This window comes from Natrix helvetica, assembly GCF_964273705.1.
Source record: "Natrix helvetica genome assembly, chromosome: 13".
NCBI lineage: Eukaryota > Metazoa > Chordata > Lepidosauria > Squamata > Natricidae > Natrix > Natrix helvetica.
This window is the reverse complement of record NC_138557.1, coordinates 11,136,965-11,155,821: the sequence shown is the minus strand read 5'-3', so window position 1 is coordinate 11,155,821 and position 18,857 is coordinate 11,136,965. Positions and strand designations below refer to the sequence as shown.

The 18,857-nt window shown below is 45.3% G+C and overlaps 2 protein-coding genes across 2 annotated transcripts in view; one reads left to right on the top strand and one right to left on the bottom strand.

Moving 5' to 3' along the window:
• Nucleotides 1–1,622: 1,622 nt before the first annotated feature.
• On the top strand, nucleotides 1,623–18,437 carry EEF2KMT (eukaryotic elongation factor 2 lysine methyltransferase). Its single transcript, XM_081966109.1, has 8 exons — nucleotides 1,623–1,757; nucleotides 5,499–5,561; nucleotides 5,887–5,967; nucleotides 6,325–6,426; nucleotides 7,880–8,013; nucleotides 8,918–9,234; nucleotides 10,629–10,778; nucleotides 17,453–18,437. The coding sequence occupies exons 1-8, from the start codon at nucleotides 1,662–1,664 to the stop codon at nucleotides 17,551–17,553; spliced, it is 1,044 nt and encodes a 347-aa protein (XP_081822235.1). The 5' UTR covers nucleotides 1,623–1,661; the 3' UTR covers nucleotides 17,554–18,437.
• ALG1 (ALG1 chitobiosyldiphosphodolichol beta-mannosyltransferase) overlaps nucleotides 18,420–18,857 on the bottom strand; it is a 29,906-nt gene continuing 29,468 nt past the window's right edge. The window contains exon 14 of the mRNA XM_081966094.1: nucleotides 18,420–18,833. The gene's annotated coding sequence lies outside the window, so the exon portion shown is untranslated. The remainder of the gene's footprint in view (nucleotides 18,834–18,857) is intronic.

Below are 18,857 nucleotides of genomic sequence, written 5' to 3'. Positions count from 1 at the left end.
GTGGGGTGTGCGGATTGGACTGGGGGTTGGGGTTACCAGGGGGAGGGAGTTGGGTCACATATTGATATCTATGATTACACATGACACCTGTGGGGTGTGCGGATTGGACTGGGGGGTTGGGGTTACCAGGGGGAGGGAGTTGGGTCACATATTGATATCTATGATTACACATGACACCTGTGGGGTGTGCGGATTGGACTGGGGGGTTGGGGTTATCAGGGGGAGGGAGTTGGGTCACATATTGATATCTATGATTACGCGCCCTTTTGCCTCAGATCTTGCTTTGCTTAGCTGCTTTCTACTCACCACCAGTAAAAGTACTCTTAATTCTGAAAAATAGAGTTGAGTGGTTTCTTTCTTGGTTACTGATGGAGGCTGCCCTGACAGATAGAATCAAGACCACGTGAAGTAATAGTACCATGCCATATAAAGCCTTAGTAAGGCCACACTTAGACTACTACATCCACTTTTGGTCTTTACCGTATTATTTTTTTAAAACAGGTGTTGAAACTCTGGAAAGAGTGCAGAGAAGAGCAACCAAGATGATTAGGGCGCTGGAGGCTAAAACACATGAAGAACGGTTGCAGGAACTGGGCACGTCTAGCCCAGTGAAAAGGGGACCAATAGTTTGGACAAAACTCAGCAGCACTTTTTCGTGCGGCTGCTGATAAAAATAGGATCGCCAACATCCGATGACAGATATGGCACGAGAAGACGCAGCAGTGAAAAGAAAGGATTAGGGGTGATATGATAGCAGCGTTCCAATATTTGAGGGGCTGCCACAAAAAAAGAGGGGGTCCACCTATTCCGTAAAGAACCAGAAGGCGGGACAAGAAGCAATGGATAGAAACTAACCAAGGAGAAAAGCAACTTAGAACTAAGGAGAAATTTAGTGGGGAAAAAGGACTAGGGGTGACATGACAATTGACTTCCAATATTTGAGGGGCTGCCACCAGGAAGTGGGGGTCAGCCTATTCCCCAAAGCACCTGAGGGCAGGACAAGAAGCAATGGATGGAAACTAACCAAGGAGGAAAGCTACCTAAAACTAAGGAGAAACTTCCTAACAGGGAGAACAATTCACCCGTGTAACAGAAGTTGCCTTCAAACCCCCGTAACTTTAACCCTACGCTGTCTACTGTTGACCTCACCCCATTCCTAAGAGGTCAGCAAGGGGTGCGCATAAGCGCACCAGCGTACCTACCGTCCCTGTCCTACTGTCCCCACTCATGTCCTGCATTCCTAATCGTGTTTATAGTTATATCTGTTGTCTTATACGTGCTTGACAAAAGAAATAAAATTAAAAATGTAAAAAAGTTGTGGGTGCCGCACACCAGCAGCCTTTTCATAAGAGACTGGACAATCACTTGTCTGGAATGGTAGCGGGGGGGGGGGGGTAATCTAGACGACCTCCGGGGGTCCCTTCCAACACTTGTTATTCTGTTATTCTACCCCAAAAGATCTCTAGCTGAGTAATGCATTTTTGGGACGAACGGAGGGGAAGTACAGAGGCGCCGTCTGAACGCCGCGGCTTGCAACTTTGCACACGCGCGGACACGCGCACGCACCCTCGCGGGCGGGCACACGCACGGATCCTGCCCCCACCACACCTCCGGAAGGCCGAACGCGCGGAGGAGGAGAAGGAGGAGAGGAGGAGGAGCCGATGGAGGAAGGAGGGCAGGCCCTGGAAGAGAAGGCAGCGCTCGGCTTCCAGAGGGGCTTCCTAGCCGGGAAGCGCCTGGCCGAACTCCCCTGGGAGGTGAGCGCACAGCAGCGCCCGGGGGCGCCCGGTTGCATCAACACCCTTCTTCCTTCCTCTCTCTATCTTAGATCCCTGATTGAGAGGCGCGCGTGGAGGAAAAGAGCTGCTGGGAGGCGGAGCCTGTGAGCGGGAGGGGCTTCAAATTTTGCCAGATTTGGGAGAGGGGGGAGGGAGGAATGAAGGCGGAGAGGGGCTGGAATCCCACCCCCTCCCCGCTGGATGCCCCCTCCCCGCTTTGATCAGCCTGCAAGATGCAAGGCTCAGTATCCAGAATTGCAATCCTTGAACATCTGGATTACAACGTGGGGGGTGGGGTGGGGGTCTGTCCGTTCCTGTTTTGGCTTTGATTTTCAGATTAACAGAGTTGGAAGGGGCAACTTTGAGACTTGGTGGACTTCAACTCCCAGAATTCCTCAGCCAGCATGGCATAGCTAGGAAATTCTGGGAGTTGAGATCCACAAATCAGAAAGATTAGATTAGATTAACTGAGTTGGAAGGGACCTTGTAGGTCATCTAGTCCAACCCCACCACCACCCAAGCAGGAGACCCCACACCAGTGGTGGGTTTCAAATTTTTTTGGAACCTACTCTGTGGGTGTGGCCTCCTTTGTGGGAGTGGCTTGCCGGCCATGTGACCAGGTGGGCATGGCTAACTTGGAAAATGTGGTGAAACTCACTTAACGATGCTCTTGCTTAGCAACCAAAATTTTGGGCTCAATTGTGGTCATAAGTTCTTTTTCTTTCTTTCTTTCATCTCTCTCTCCCACTTTCTTTTTTTCTTTTTCTTTTTCTCTCTCTCTCTGGCTCTTTCTCTCTCTCTCCCTCTCTCCCTCTCTCCCTCCCTCTGTCATTTTCTCTGGGTGTCTATCTGTCTGTCTCTCTCTCTGTATCTCTGTCTCTCTCTCCTCCTTCCCCCATCTCTGTCACTCTGTGTGTGTGTGTCTGTCTGTCTCTCACTCACTCTGTGTGTGTGTGTGTGTGTGTGTCTGTCTCTGTCTCTCCCTCTGTCTCTCTCCCCTCCCTTCCTCTCTCTCTGTCACTCTGTATATGTGGGTGTGTCTGTCTCTCACTCATTCACTTAATCACTCACTCTGTGTGTGTCTCTCTATCTTTCTCTCCCTCCCTCCCCCTCTCTGTCTGTGTGTGTGTGTGTGTGTGTGTCTGTCTGTCAGTCTCTCTGATTCCCTCCCTCACTCCCTCTCTCTGTCTGTCTGTCTGTCTCACTCACACACACACACTGTGGTCACCTTGTTGAGTGTTCCAATCACATTTGAAACACTCAACAACTGGCTTGCATTTATGGTATTTTGCAGCATTCTGCAGTCATAGGACCAAAATATATGCTTTTAACCATATATTTTGGTCCTATGACTGCAGAATGCTGCAAAATACCATAAATGCAGGCCAGTTGTTGAGTGTTTCAAATGTGATTGGAACACTCAACAAGGTGACCACAGTGTGTGTGTGTGTGTGTGTGTGAGTGAGACAGACAGACAGAGAGAGAGAGGAACAGAGAGGGAGTGAGAGAGGGAATCAGAGAGAGACTGACAGAGTCTGACAGAATCAGAGAGGTACTTTTAACTACCTGGCAGCGGCGTTTTTCCTTGGGGGGCTCCTCAGAACATCCCAAGACTTCGGAGGGAAGCCTCCAGCCCGGAGCAGGAGCAAAGCCCCTTTTCCAACTGGCCTTTCCTCGCTTGGAGGGCTTTGGAGGGAAGCTTCTGCATAAGCCCGGCCGAGTGACAACAAGTTCCCACCGTTACGAAGCCTCGGAGGCTGTAATTTTCTGAGCTGTGCGCGCGCGCCTGTTTTCCACGGCGTGGAGCAGCAACGAGGCTCTGCGAGGCGAGCGATGATTGCGGAGGCCGTCAACGGTCCCCCCTCGTGTTCCTCGTCTTCCCGGATGGCATCCTGAGTCATTGCCGGCCTCGCTGCTGCTCCACGCCGTGGAAAACAGGCGCGCGCGCACAGCTCAGAAAATTACAGCCTCCGAGACTTCGTAACGGCGGGAACTTGTTGTCACTCGGCCGGGCTTATGCAGAAGCTTCCCTCCGAAGCGTTCTGAGCCTCGGAGGCTGTAATTTTCTGAGCTGTGCGCGCGCGCCTGTTTTCCACGGCGTGGAGCAGCAGCGAGGCTCTGCGAGGCGAGCGATGATTGCGGAGGCCGTCAACGGTCCCCCCTCGCGTTCCTCGTCTTCCCGGATGGCATCCTGAGTCATTGCCGGCCTCGCAGAGCCTCGCTGCTGCTCCACGCCGTGGAAAACAGGCGCGCGCGCACAGCTCAGAAAATTACAGCCTCCGAGACTTCGTAACGGCGGGAACTTGTTGTCACTCACCCGGGCTTCTGCAGAAGCTTCCCTCCAAAGCCCTCCAAGCGAGGAAAGGCCAGTTGGGAAACGGGCCAGAAGACAAGGAACAGCAGTGGCGGCGGGGAGTCAGCCCCGATGCAAAAAAAATGCCAAGGGGGCGGGGCCGGAAATTACTTCCGGGTTCATTCTTCAACCGGTTCGCACGATCCGGTGCGATCCGGTAGAAACCCACCACTGCCCCACACCATTTCTGACCGAGGGAAGTTCAGTCTCTTCTTCAAAGCTTCCAGTGATGAAGCTCCCACAACTTCCGAAGGCAATTTCTCTTTCACTGTTGATTGTTCTCACTGTCAGAAAATTCCTCCTTATTTCCAGGTTGAATCTCTCCTTGATCAGTTTCCATCCATTGTTCCTCATCTGGCCTTCGGGTGCCTTGCAAAATAGCTTGACCCCTTCCTCTCTGTGGCAGCCCCTCAAATATTGGAAGACTGCTATCCTGTCTCCCCTGGTCCTTCTCTTCACTAGCCCAGTTTCTGCAACCGTTCTTCGTATGCTTTAGCCTCCCCTCTCCTCATCATCTTTGTTGCTCTTCTTTGCACTCTTTCTAGAATCTCAACATCTTTTTTATAGTGTGATGACCAAAACTGGATGCAGTACTCTAGGTGTGGTCTTACTAGGGCTTTATAGAGTGGTATTAGTACTTCATTTGATCAATTGAATCCCTCTATTATTACAATTTAGGATTGCATTGCGTTTTGGCTCATATTTAGCTGGTTGTCCACTAAGACTCCAAGATCCCTCTCAAGGTCTTTCAAGGCTGCTGTGAGGGAGGATGGAAAGGAGAATTCCTGATACAGGTAGTCCTTGACTTACAACAATTCATTTAGTGACCGAAGAGACAACGGCACTGATAAAAGGCGACTTAGAACCGTTTTTCACGCTTGATGATGCTTGAAGCATCCCCACGGCCACTGGATCAAAATTCAGGTGCTTGGCAACTGGTTCCTATTTATGACGGTTGCCATGTCCCGGGGTCATCGATCCCCTTTTGCGACCTTCTGACCAGCAAAGTCAGTGGGGAAGCCAGATTTGCTTAACGACTGTGTTTAACAACTTGCAGCGATTCACTTAACAAAGGCCGGCAAGAAGAGTTGTAAAACGGGACAAATTCAGTTAACCAATTTTTCACTCAACAACATAAACTTTGGGCTCAGTTGTGGTCATACGTTGAGGACTACCTGTACCGTATTTTCATTTTTCTGCCAAGCACAGAGTAAATGTGAGATTTTTAAAAAATGAAAAATGAAAAATTGCTTTTTAAAAATCTTAGATTTTATAGAACACAGAAATTGCTGGTTGCTCCTCCTAAAAATAAAACAATGATTTCATGTTTTTCCTCCATCAAATCGTACATGTGTTTTGCTATCTAGAGTCTTGAAGAGGCCCTAAAATATTCAGAGGATTCCTCTCCATTTTTGGCTGTCCTACAGAAGGTAAACATTTCTTTGCAATTAGATCTTATTTCCTTCTCAATCATTATCCTCTTTTAACGACCCCATAATCCCTTGCATCAGGGGTGGAGTCTGGGCAACTGAATAGAGCCGGGTGTTTACTGGCCGGATGCCTTTCCCTGTCGCCAATGCAGAGTTTTGTTCAGCAGATAGATTCTCATTGTGTCCAGAGAGAGACTCCAGAGGATGGTAGAGGACAGGAAGGCCTGGAGGAACGTTGCCCATGGGGGTCACGATGGGTCGGACATGACTTTGCAACTAACAACAACAAATACAACAACAACCGCTCTTGTTTTCATCGTTTCAGACTGTGTATCATCCACTCTGTTTGAAATATCCTCCATCCGTTCAATACAGAAGACGCTTTTTATCCGAGCTGATCAAAAAGGTACGGTTGGGTTGTGGTGACCACGCAGGTTAGATTACCGTAACGAATTCTTCTCATGAGACTGACCTTGAAGACTGCCCAGAGCAGTACTTCTCAACCTTGGCGCCTTAAAGATGTGTAGACTTCAACTCCCAGAATTCCCCCAGACAATACATATATTGCATGTATGTCTGCTTATATGACTCCCTCCTGCTATTGTAAAAAGCAAACAAGCCTGACAATTATTCTACAGCCAAATGATAAAAGTATTGTGGAAGGAGATGAAATAAATTCTTGTTGGATCGTTTCGTTTTCTGTCTGGATCATCTTCCCAAATTAGTATCTTCTGCTGTCCCCCCCATCCCCCCTTAACTGCAGCATGAATCTACAAGCACTGAACCTCTGGATCAGCTCTACGAAGCTTTAGGGGTTGTCCTAAATTGTGAAGAAACTACACACTGTTACAAGAACTATTTATTGGTAAGTAGGAATCATCACAAGCACCGATGATATTACGAGTCCTTGGTGCTCTCTGAGCTTGTTTGTTCTCTTGCAAACGTTTCATTACCCTAACTAGGTAACATCATCAGTACAGCACTAAGGATGTTACCCAGGTAGGGTAATTAAACTGCATGAAAACAAACAAGCTTTTCTGACCCAGGCTTCCTTAAAAAGCATGAAGCAGAGTCTTGGTCCCCAGCAAAACCCCTTTTATTTACCCAACTGTGAATTCCTTCCATTCACAGTCAGCAAGGCTTAGCAAACAGTCTTTCAGAGGAATATTCATCAACACGAACCTTATCTCGCTTGGAGAGCTGCCAGATAACTAGTTTCCAAACGCAGGGCAAGGCCACACTTGGCACAGAGTCTCTTATAGTCACAAACAGAAATTTTCCACTCTTGAAACGACCGAAGGAATGCATTGCTTCCTGCAAAAGCCCACTCCCCGTTCACTCCTCTTTTGTTTCCTCTGGGAGGGGTCAATCATCTCCAAGGTGTGGCTTTATTCCTAAATCGACCCTGCTTTCTTAGTTGTTGTTGTCTTCTGGCAGCTCTGCACATGCACACCCTGGGAACAGGCTCCAGCTGTTCCTCTGCCTCACTGCTGTCTAGTTCCCTCTCTGCCTCCGACACAGAGCCCTCATCAGAGCTTCCCTCAGTCCCCAGGACTGGCCCATGTTCCTCCCCAACCTCCTCACTCTCCGACTCTGCTACCAACTCCGCTGGCCGCTGGCGGGCCACAACACAAGCTCAAAGAGCACCAAGAACTCCTTAAGTAGGAAGTCTCTGTTTTAAAACAAACAAACAAACATGAACAGTGCAGTCGTCTTTAATTCTTCAAGTTCAGTCTTCATGTTCACCTTCTATGAGTTCTACTAGAACCTGGAGCCTAAGCTAGAAATCACAGCGCAAGCTAGACTTAACAATGGTTTTGTTAAACTTGTCTTTGTAGAGGACTATGGCCATCGCCTTAAAGAATATGTCCAGCAGTTGTTAGGAAAACATGAGTTTAGCTTAGGAAGACAGGAAAGGTTGAGAAAGAAACTTTTCTTCTGTTAAAACCCAAGATCTGAATTGCTCTGAATTAAAATTACCCCACCTGATTGTTCCTAAGGAAGCAATTATATTCTCCTAGAATTCGTAACAAGCCTTACTAAATTTGCTGCCATAAAACCCAATAGCATTTAGCCGCCGCTAGCTAATTTGGGAAATTGCAAGGGTTAGGGACCCATCAGGGAATTCCAGGGCAGAATGCCAGGCTGGGAAACCGACACTATCCTGAAATACGGAAGTGTCAATTCCCTGTTGCATTGAAAACTGTGTCGATGTTTTGTGCAACATCCCCAGGAATCTTTTAATTCAACTCGCAGGTGTCTTTCCCTTGAGTGTTTCCAAAGGCGATGGATCCTTCCTACCAATATGTTCCTTTCAGCCCTCAGGAGATGTCGTCACACTTCGTGAAAATGTGGCGTTCGTTTCACGGGGAACCACGGGTCTAGTCACCTGGGATGCTGGCCTCTACCTGGCCGAATGGGCTCTGGAGAACTCAGAGGTCTTCAGAAACAGGTAGAGTTTCTCCACTTTAGGCTCGGACAGAGCCAGCTAAAGCTCAGCTTGTTCCTTTTGCGAAGACTGACGTGGACTCACTAAGACAGGGGGCAGCAACCCGCGGCTCTGGAGCCACATGTGGCTCTTTCGTCCCTCTGCTGGTCGGCACCACAATTTTGAGAAGAGCTTCAGGTTTGGGGGGCGGGGAGACGCAAGGCACGCCAGGAGGACACTCTATGATGGGGGATAGTTCCCCCAACAATCTGTGTTCTCATTTTGCCAACCTCGGAAGGATGGAAGGCTGAGTCAGCCTTCAGCCTGGTGAGATTCGAATTGCTGGCAGAGTTAGCATTCTAACTACTGTGCACCATGGATGGATGGATGGATGGATGGATGGAAGGAAGGAAGGAAGGAAGGAAGGAAGGAAGGAAGGAAGAAAGAGCAATAGCACTTAGACTTATATACCGCTTTACTGCCCTCTCTAAGAGGTTTACAGAGTCAGCCTATTTGCCCCCAACAATCTGGCTCCTCATTTTACCCACCTCAGAAGGATGGAAGGATGAGTCAACCTTGAGCCTAGTGAGATTCGATCTGCCAAATTGCAGGCAGCCGGCAGTCAGCAGAAGTACCCTGCAGTACTGCATTCTGACCACTGGGCCACCGCAGCTCAGATGAAGCCATTTGCATGGAGAACTCTCCTTATATTATGTATTTACATATTGGCTAGGGTAGGCTGAGGGGTACTGACTGGGCCAAAGAATTGACTTTAGTCAATTGCCGTGGCTAAAGATGGATTTGGAACAAGTCCATCTTCTTCCTGGCTCCAAAGCACCGAGAAGACCTGGTGAAATGAATGGTAGACCCGAAACTATTCCTTCTTCGTCTGTTTTGTTCCTTGTTCATCCTCTTTCTCTTCCTTTAGAAGAATTCTGGAATTGGGAAGTGGGATTGGATTGACGGGAATTGTCATTTGCAAAGCTTGCCGCCCGAGAGAGTACATCTTCAGCGATCACCACGAGGGCGTCCTTCAACAGCTGTCTCAGAACATCCATCTGAATGGTTTGACTTTGGAGGATGAATCTTGCAGCCACCGTCCAGGAGAAAGCCCAAACCATCAGGGCCATCTTGATGTTGACCCGGAAGATGACCATGTCCGAATATCAGTAAAAGAACTAGACTGGAATCTAGTGTCCAAGGACGAGCTTGCGAAATTGCAAGCCGACGTCATTCTTGCTGCAGGTAATGGTAAAGAGATCAGACTTAGTTTGCTGAGTTAGGAATGAATGCAAACATGTTCTAAGCACTAGAGTTTTGAGATGTGAGCATTCATATCAAGAGTCTGGAAAGAGTGCGATGAAGAGCAACAAAGATTATTAGGGGACTGGATGATAAAATAGATGAACGGTTGCAGGAATTGGGTATGTCTAGTTTAATGAAAAGAAGGACTAGATGTGACAAAATTGCAGTGTTCCAATATCTAAGAGGCTGCCACCAACAAGAGGGAGTCAATCTACTCTCCAAAGCACCTGAGGGCAGGACAAGAAGCAAGGGATAGAAAGTGTCTATGGAGATCCTCAGTCATCCAGGTCATGGTTGACCCAAAAGTATTTTTTTCAAGAGGCAACTGGACTTTCTGGTTTCTTCTTGGAAGACATTTCGCTTCTCATCCAAGAAACTTCTTCAGCTCTGACCAGATGGTGGAATCCAGTCAGAGCTGAAGAAGCTTCTTGGAAGAATGGATTCCACACCATCCAGAGATGGGCGACTATAGAAGTTTGGAAAAAAAAGATAACTATAGCTAACCCTCTTCTATGCACTGCTCAGAAATATTCATATTTATGTCTTTGCAATAGATCTTGATTATTATTATTTTTGCAAAATGGTTTTTTTTTTTCCCAATCAAGAGGTAAGGATTTGTACAGGGGTTCCAATTGCGATATTCATTAAAAAAAGTTGGACCATTAATTGCCACATAGTGGCCGCCATCTTGAATTTTTTGACCCTACCCTGCAGACATTCCAGTCTGGATCTATTTTAAATCCCTGCCTATCCAGTGATCCATTCTCTCCAATCGATATTGCCTTGTAATTTGCATTTTATTTTTTAAAAAATGCCACTGTCAGGCCTGCAGGCATATTCCTTTTAGGATCCTTGACCTGCCACACTTTCTTATTATTTTACTATGCTGTTTCACTAGTGGGGAATAGGGAGGGGGGAATAGTAAGGAGCAGAATGTGTTGTTGTCAAAACAAAACATTCCTTTCTAGAAGCCCAAGGTCATCTTTTGTCTCCGCACCTCTGCACTGAGTCCTTTGGGAGAAGGGTGGCATATAAATCCAATAAACAAACAAGAACAAGAACACTTGACCAGAACTAGATGGGTGGAAATGCCAGCGTAGCAGAGGAAGATTGGACCAAGTGATGGTCTTGTGGGTGCGGGGGCAAGGCTTTGATCTTTCAACAGGAAGCTTTCAGATCCGGGTTTCCACAGTTTATACCAACATGTCTTTCTTATTAAATTGGAACTTTGATGAAAGCTATGCCTTGAACTCTGATTTAATTCTGAATGATGTTTGGAACGCTGACAGCCACTTCATTTGTTCCCTTTTTTCCCCCCTTTAAATTCCTATCAGATGTGGTATACGATCCGGAGGTAAGCCAGCACTTGATTGGTATCCTGCAAAAATTTCACAGGGACGGCGGGAAGAGAGAAACGCCTGAAGTTTACATTGCCTTCAATATCCGAAATCCGGATACGTATCACGACTTCCAAATGCAACTTGGTAAGGTCGGAAGGGGGCGGCTTCTTGGTGGCTCAGAATCATAAAGTTAACCTAAGAGAAACAAACCCGGGATGTCTTCAAACGTGGGATGCTTTTGGCTTGTTTCTTTTGACTGCTTTCGTCCAGGTTTTTTATTTATTTTATATCCCACCTTTCATTATGTCTATAAACGATTCAAAGTGGTGGATATATCTAATATTCCTTCTTCCTCCTGTTTTTCCCACCCCCACAACCTCGTGAGGCAAGTTGGGTTGAGAGAGGGACTGGCCCAAGGTCACCAGCCGCTTTCATGTTAAAGGGTTCCACTACTATATGCTCCATTTTTCAGAATAATGTATTAATTTATTAAAAGCACAGGTACTCCTCGACTTACAACTATTCTATTAGATTAGATTAACAGAGTTGAAAGGGACCTTGTAGGTCATGTAGTCCAACCCCCTGCTCAAGCAGAATACTCTACACCATTTCTGACAAATGGCAGTCCAGTCTCTTCTTCTTGAATGCCTGCAGTGATGAAACTCCCATAACTTCTGGAGGCAACTTCTATTCTACTGATTGATTGTTCTCACTGTCAGAAAATTCCTCCTTATTTCCAGGTTGAATCTTTCCTTGGTCAGTTTCCATCCATTATTCCTTGTCTGGCCTTCAGGTGCTTTGGAAAATAGCTTGACCCCCTCCTCTCTGTGGCAGCCCTTCAAAGATTGGAAGACTGCTCTCATGTCTCCCCTGGTCCTTCTCTTCACTTGACTAGCCATGCCCAGTTCCTGCAATTGTTCATCCTATGTTTTAGTCTCCAGTCCCCTAATCATCTTGGTTGCTCTTCTCTGCACTCTTTCTAGAGCAGTGTTTCTCAAACTTGGCGACTTTAAGTCCTGTGGACTTCAACTCCCAGCATAGCTGGCTGGGGGATTCTGGGAGTTGAAGTCCACAGGACTTAAAGTCGCCAAGTTTGAGAAACACTGCTCTAGAGTCTCAACATCTTTTTTTTAAATAGTAGATGATTCTATGGAGACAGGTGGTGCCACGTAGAACTTTATAGCTACCAACCAACACCTTAAATCCCACAAACTGGCAACCAATCCAACTCACAAAACAGAGTAAACATGTTTCTTAGGCACGCATGTTTACTTTCCCTCTGATAAGGACAGGGGGTAAAAGAATACGCCAATGAATAAACCTGGGATTCACAAGCGCCATGGATCTTATAATCTGCAGTGTATCATTAATTAATAGTGAATAAATACATCACTTTGGAAGATTGGAAAGCGCTGTTTAGGCTCTAATCAAAGCTATCAGGAATGAACCTGATTTAATAGGCGCAGCTGGTGTGTCTTGCTTTTATCTTCCAGACAACACCACTGTAGAATTCATCTGCTAATTAATGATAGGTAATTAACTAGTTAATGGCCTGCACCAATCCAATATACGGCCACTGCTTTAACTTTCTTTACTTAACAGATATTTTTTCCCCCATTCTAAAGAACAATGGAAAAGGAGCAGAGGCAAAAATACTTTACTCTCTCTCTCTCTTGGATGGGATTGTCCGCAAGATTATCACAACGTATCAGTTCCAAGAAGTTGCTGACTTCTTCCGGTTGGAACTGAAGCTCAACTCTGTAAAACAAAACAAAACAGAAAAAATGCCACATCCTTTCCTTCCTGTTCAGTAGAATGGGATATGCAAAATCGAATTTGACTGGGTCACCTGGACCAGAGATTTACTTTTCTTTATATCCCACCTTTGTTCTATAAACAATTCAAGGTGAGGAACAGATTGACAGAGTTGGAAGGGACCTTGTAGGTCATTTAGTCTAACCCTCCCCCCCCCCCCCGGCCGCCCAAGCAGGAGATCCTATACCCGTGATGGCAAGCCTATGGCACACATGCCACAGGTGGCACAAAGCACCCTCTCTGTGGGCACGTGAGCAGTCGCCCCAATTTAGCTCTGGTGCGCATTCGCGCGTGCCTCCTGCTGGTCAATTGGTCGTCAGGTCTCTGCTGCACATGAGCAGGGGGTGTGGGAGAGGCATGTGCACGGGGGGCAAGGCACATGCAGGGGCAGATGTGCAGGGGCCGTGCACGCATTGCATTTTGAGGGTTCGGGCGCATACTTTGAGCACTTGGTCTGGAAATATTAGCCATCACTGTCCTACACCATTTCTGACAGATGACAGTCCAGTCTCTTCTTGAAAGCCTCCAGGGATGAAGCTCCCACAACTTCTGTTCCACTGGTTGATTGTTCTCTCTGTCAGAAAATTTCTCCTTATTTCCAGGTTGAATCTCTCCTGGATCAGTTTCCATCCATTGTTCCTTGTCTGCCCTTTGGGTGCTTTGGACAATAGCTTGAGCCCTTCCTCTCTGTGGCAGCCCCTCAAATATTGAAAGATTGCTATCCTGTCTCCCCTGGTCCTTCTCTTCACTAGAGTAGCCAGGCCCAGTTCCTGCAGCCGTTTATCGTATGTTTTAGTCTCTAGGCCTTTGATCATCTTAGATAGATACTTAGATAATTAACAGTGTCGGAAGGGACCTTGCAGGTCATCTAGTCCAACCCCCAGCCCAAGCAGGGGACCCTACACCATTTCTGACAGATGGCAATCCAGTCTCTTCTTGAAATTCTCCAGGGATGAAGCTCCCACAACTTCCAAAGGCAACTTCTGTTCCATGGGTTGATTGCTCTCTCAGTCAGAAAATTCCTCATTTCCAGGTTGAATCTCTTTGTTCAGTTTCCATCCATTCTTCCTTGTCTGGCCTTCGGGTGTTTTGGAGAATAGCTTGAGCCGCTCCACTCTGTGGCAGACCCTCAAATATTGGAAGACTGCTATCCTGTCTCCCCTAGTCCTTCTTTTCATTAAACTAGCCATGCCCAGTTCCTGCAACTGTTCCTCATATGTTTTAGCTTCCAGTCCCGATCACTTGAATGGTGGAGAATTCAACCAGAACTGAAGATGAGAAGTGAAAATTCTTCATGGAAAAAGCACCTTTGCGACTACCTGTACTTTATAAACTTCTTTTGCCTCTCTACCAATTCTGGACTAGTATTTTCTGCAATATGCCAAGCTGCGGATCTTTTCAAAAAATGCATTGAAAATTATTATGCTTTATAAAAAAAAACACCTCTTTGATGTCTTCATGCAACGTTCCCGGAAATAGTTTCATCCCCCCCGAAAGTCCACTTTTTAAAAAATTGGTCTTTTTTTTTATTTTATTTTTATTTTTATTTATTTATTTTTTTTTATTATTGAAAAGTTTTACACAAAACAAAAAAAAATGTAAAACATTTTCTCCCTCCCCTCCCCCCACCCACCCACCCCCGTTTCCCCACCCTAACCCTCCCTAACCCAACCCCTGACTTCCCAGATAGAGACAGAAGCACAGTTACCAGCAAATCTGAAAAACAAATATCCCAATAATAATATGCATATATCAGAATAAGAACAGGATAATACAAAAAAGACAAAAAAGGAAAAAAAACCATCATAACCTCCTTTCCAAAACCATTACTACATATTTATGAAACATTTCTCAACCAAATCCCATAGACACTTCCTTTGAACTGTACCTTAATTTTACAAAATCAATCCAGGGATACCAATCTATAATATACTTATCGTAAGAGTGATCTTTTAGATATACAGAAATTTTATCCATTTCGGCAAGATTTGCTACCTTAAGTATCCATTCTTCTATAGAGCATAATTCTGCTTTCTTCCAATATTGTGCTACCAGCAGTCTAGCTGCTGTAATCATATACAATATTAATTTAGTTTCAGCAACAGTGCAGTCAGGTACTATGCCCAATAGAAAAAATTGGGGAGCAAATTTATTTATTATTATTATTTTTTTAAGAATCTTCTTCTGCATTATCCACCATATTTTAATCCATAAAGCCTTAACTTTCATAAATAACATGCAGCACCAAACCATTCTTTTTTTTCAGGAGCTGAGGCTACAAAGCATTGTCCCAATTTCCGATTGTCCAAAAAATTTTGATCACTAGACTTAATATGCATCTCCTGAAGGCAAATTACATCATTTTTATGCTGTTTCAAATAATAGAAAACCTTTCTTCTTTTTTGTGGGGAATTGAGTCCATTAACATTCCAGGTCAGCAGCCTGACCATCGTCAAGCTTAGTTTGAAGCTTCTGAGGCATAGCCCTCATATCAGTAGGAAATCTCTTAGGCCTTGCTCCTCCCACGGCTTCAGATTGTGTAGGTACATCAAGAGATACTCGAAGTTGCTGTATAGTCTTCTCCATTTTCTTTGCCGTTGCTCTAGTAATTCTCTGTTCTTTAAATTCCAATCCCAAGCCTACTGCTTCTTCCAGTCTCTCCACAAGCTGTTTATCAACTGACGCAAGTGACGAGGCTGCTATCTCTATTGGCTCCTGCTGAACAGGCTGGGTCTTTTCCGATTCCAATCCTGGCTCACCAGCATTCAGAACCTTGGAATAAAAGTCTCTGGCCTTCTGAGTAGAATCCAATCGATATCTTTTCCCAGAGTAAATCAAAGTAACGCCAATTGGCAACTCCCATCTAAATTGCAGGTTACGTTTCTTCAGCTCATCCGTCAAAAATTTAAACTCTTTGCGCAGCCTAAGCATTTTTAATGGTATTTCTTTCAAAACTTTCACCTCCTGATCTCGCACAGTACATCTCTGATGATATGCAGCCTGTACAATCTCATTACGCAGGTATCTCCTTTCCAGATGAACCACCACATCTCTTGGCAAGTTTCGCTGTCTTGCATACCAGGAGTTGACTCTGTAGGCTTTCTCAATCTGTTGGAGAATCTCTTTTGGATCCACTTGTAGAAGGGGGGCAAAAGCCTCCGCGCAAATCACCCTCAAATCTTCTCCTTTCCCGCTGTCTTTATCCTCTGGCAAACCCCTTACCCGCAAAACAGCCTCTAACTGCTTGTACTGGAATAACAACTGCTCAAGCTCAATTCTATCCGCCCTCTCTTCCAACTTGTCTGCCCAGTATTCCAATTTTCCAACATCCTTCTGAGTCTCTTTAACCGCATCATCCAGGAATTCCAAATTTACAGCCAGTCCAGAAAGGGCAGAAACAACATCATTTCTAATATCTTGATTAGCCCGAGCTGCCTGATCCCTCATCTCTTCCATAGTTTGGTTCATTTGATCCATTTGGTCCTGTTGGCTTCTCATTTGCTGTTTCAAATCCAACATATTTTTCTCCATATCACCAAACTTAATGTTCAAAGTATCCAATATTTCTTTATTGGTAATTGCTGCAGGTGGTGGATTTTGGGATTGAGATTGAAGTTGTGCCAACAAGGACAGCTGAGATTGTTGTAAAGGAGAGGAGGTGCCCTTGGGCTTGGTACCTCTCTGTGCAGCCATAACTTGCCAAGGCGCCAAGCAAGTCAAAAAAAAAAAAAAAGGAAAATCCTCTTTTCTTTTTTTCCCCCTCTTTTTCAATTCCAACCACCAGATGGCACTGTTGTATAAGGTTTCAGTAAGAGTCAATTAAGGAGAACAAGCAGAGAAAGAAAAGTAGCCATTTTAAAAGGAAAAAGTTCTCCGTTTTTTTTTCCCCAAAGTGAAAGTCTTTGTTATAAAGCTGTAGAATAATAAGAGAAAGCAGAAAAAAAAAAAACCAAAAATACTTGCAGCCACCGCTTCAGTCTCAGTCTGACCGTTACAATTCAGCACCAATCAACAATGTAAACGGAGACGTGCCTTCCAGAGCTTGCCCTGCAAAGCAGGGGGATCCAGCTGTTGGAGCTTCCTCTCGGGCCACCTGGGGAGCACCGCTTCTGCCTCCAGGAATTCCTTCCTGGAGGGTCCAAACGGGCTCAACCCAGCCCGAAAAAGCTCTCCTCCGCCTCTTTGCCCGAGGCAGAGGATTTTCGCCCCTGGGAATCGCCGATGTCCGCGATTCCCGGCGAAACAATCAGCTGTAGATCGGACGCTCTAAAGGGAGCGTCCATTGCCCTGGTGGCATCCGCCGGAAGTCCTTTAAAAAATTGGTCTTGATAGATCGCACGTCCGAACTGTTTTTGCAGTCTCTTATTAATGCAGGAAAATAGATAGGGGAATAAAATGCGCGGAAGGCTTTAATATATTGCAGAGAACTTTTTTTTTCCCCTTCCAAAACCTGGACATTTAAAAATGAGCCACTATGAGGTTTGTGTTTTCGGTAAGGACAATGTTTGCATACACAGCAGCTTTTTTGTCTTACCAGACAGAGGGATAACACTGCTAGGACTTCGTAAAGTCAAAAAGAAAAAGAAACAGCCGATTCCCACCCACTGCACAGTAGAGTCTTGGTATCAAGGGACCAATTAACTTTCACAGGAGTTGCATTTCCCACAAGCAAGGTTCAGCCGCAGAAAAAGTTGCCCAGATTGGATGGAACTTTTTTCTTATTTTGCTTGCGTGTTCAAATCTGTGCAATTAATTCACACAGTGTTTTTGGCCAGGCTCCAAAGAGAAGCTACGTATGGTAAGTATGGTGTTTGGGAGATTTCTTTTTTTAAAAAGTGTTTCTTCTTTGTGTATAATTTATCAAAAGTTGCTTTCAGAGCAATAAATAATTCTGGCCCATTTCGCAAATGAAACCAAGTCCTTTGAATTAGGGGAGGGGGAATAGATGACATGGAAATATCTCGATGTTTAATCATGTTTCTTCTTGCTTTTTTTTTTTTCAGATAAAGTGGAGATTGGACGGGAAGTGGTAGCTACCTCTTGGAAGAATCTTTTCCCATATGACCAGCATGCTAATATAGTAATTTTAAGGCTGCACATTTAAGGGTTTTTTTTCCCCTTAACTCTTGATTGGAAAGCTTTTTCCAAATATTACGATTGGGAATAACTTCGGCCATCATGAACTAGTTTCATTTTCAATGTTCACTCCAGCTGTCTTCTTGGGAAGCATCAAAATGCCTCTCACAGCGACACTAAAGACTTCTTGTGTTGCAATCAGTGGGTTTACAAGAATATTTCTCTCAATCTTGTCAACTTTTAAGATGTAGGAATATCAACTGCCAGAATTCCCGTTTCTCAGTCTTAACAACTTTTAAGATGTGTGGTCATGAACTCGCAGAATTCGCTGGGGAATGGAAGCTGAAAGTCCACACACATCTTAAAGTTGACAAAGGTTGAAAAACACTGATCTACAAGATAAATGACTAAACTTTTGTGTGTTGCTTACGGATTTAAAGTTACCCTGTTGCAGTCTTGGGGACGCGGTGGCTCAGTGGCTAAGACGCTGAGCTTGTTGATTAGAAAGATCGGCAGTTCGAATGCTTAGCGCCGCGTAACGGAGTGAGCTCTCCCGTGACTTGTCCCAGCTTCTGCCAACCTAGCAATTCGAAAGCACGTAAAAAATGTAAGTAGAAAAATGGGAACCACCTTTGGTGGGAAGGTAACAGCGTTCCGTGCACCTTCGGCATTTAGTCATGCCAGCCACATGACCACGGAGACATCTTCGGACAGCGCTGGCTCATTGGCTTTGAAAATGAGATGAGCACCGCCCTCTAGAGTCGGGAACGACTAGCACATATGTGCGAGGGGAACATTTACCTTTTATTGCAATCTTAAGAGTATACTTATAATGCATCCTGTTTATATAATTATGTGAACTATGGAACACAAGATGTTGTTTTTGTGTAATAAACATGAGGTTGCATCTGTTTTGACGTGGTTTTACTTCTTTTTCTGGGGTGTGATGCCCCATTGTCAGCCCGGTGAAGTAGATCAGAACAGGTAATCAATCTCCATCTGTTTTTAATTGAGATTGACTTTTAGAACAGAATCTTGCAATCTGATTCATCTGTACCTTCCTCTTCCTCCTCCTCCTCTTCTTCCTCATACTCCTGTGGGTTCTCTACATGAGCCATTTCCAAATGCTGTCTTGCTTCTGAGCGCTTAACCCTGGTGTCTATATAACAATTTCTGCGTGTTTCTGTCAAGGTCATCTTCCTTCCTTTAGATATATTTCCTTGGTTCGCCTTCTAGAAGATGCTTCTTGCAGGATAAAGTTTTTAACTTTGCAAAAGTTGACGTTTCAGAAGCATCCGTAGTTCTTTTCTGTGGGAGCCAAACAGATAGTCA

Bases quoted from the DNA above. Each gene is read 5' to 3' on its own strand.
- EEF2KMT (XM_081966109.1), top strand. From the start codon at position 1,662: ATGGAGGAAGGAGGGCAGGCCCTGGAAGAGAAGGCAGCGCTCGGCTTC. The intron at 1,758-5,498 runs GTGAGCGCACAG...TTTGCTATCTAG, and splicing joins TGGCCGAACTCCCCTGGGAG to AGTCTTGAAGAGGCCCTAAA. The intron at 9,235-10,628 runs GTAATGGTAAAG...AATTCCTATCAG, and splicing joins CGACGTCATTCTTGCTGCAG to ATGTGGTATACGATCCGGAG.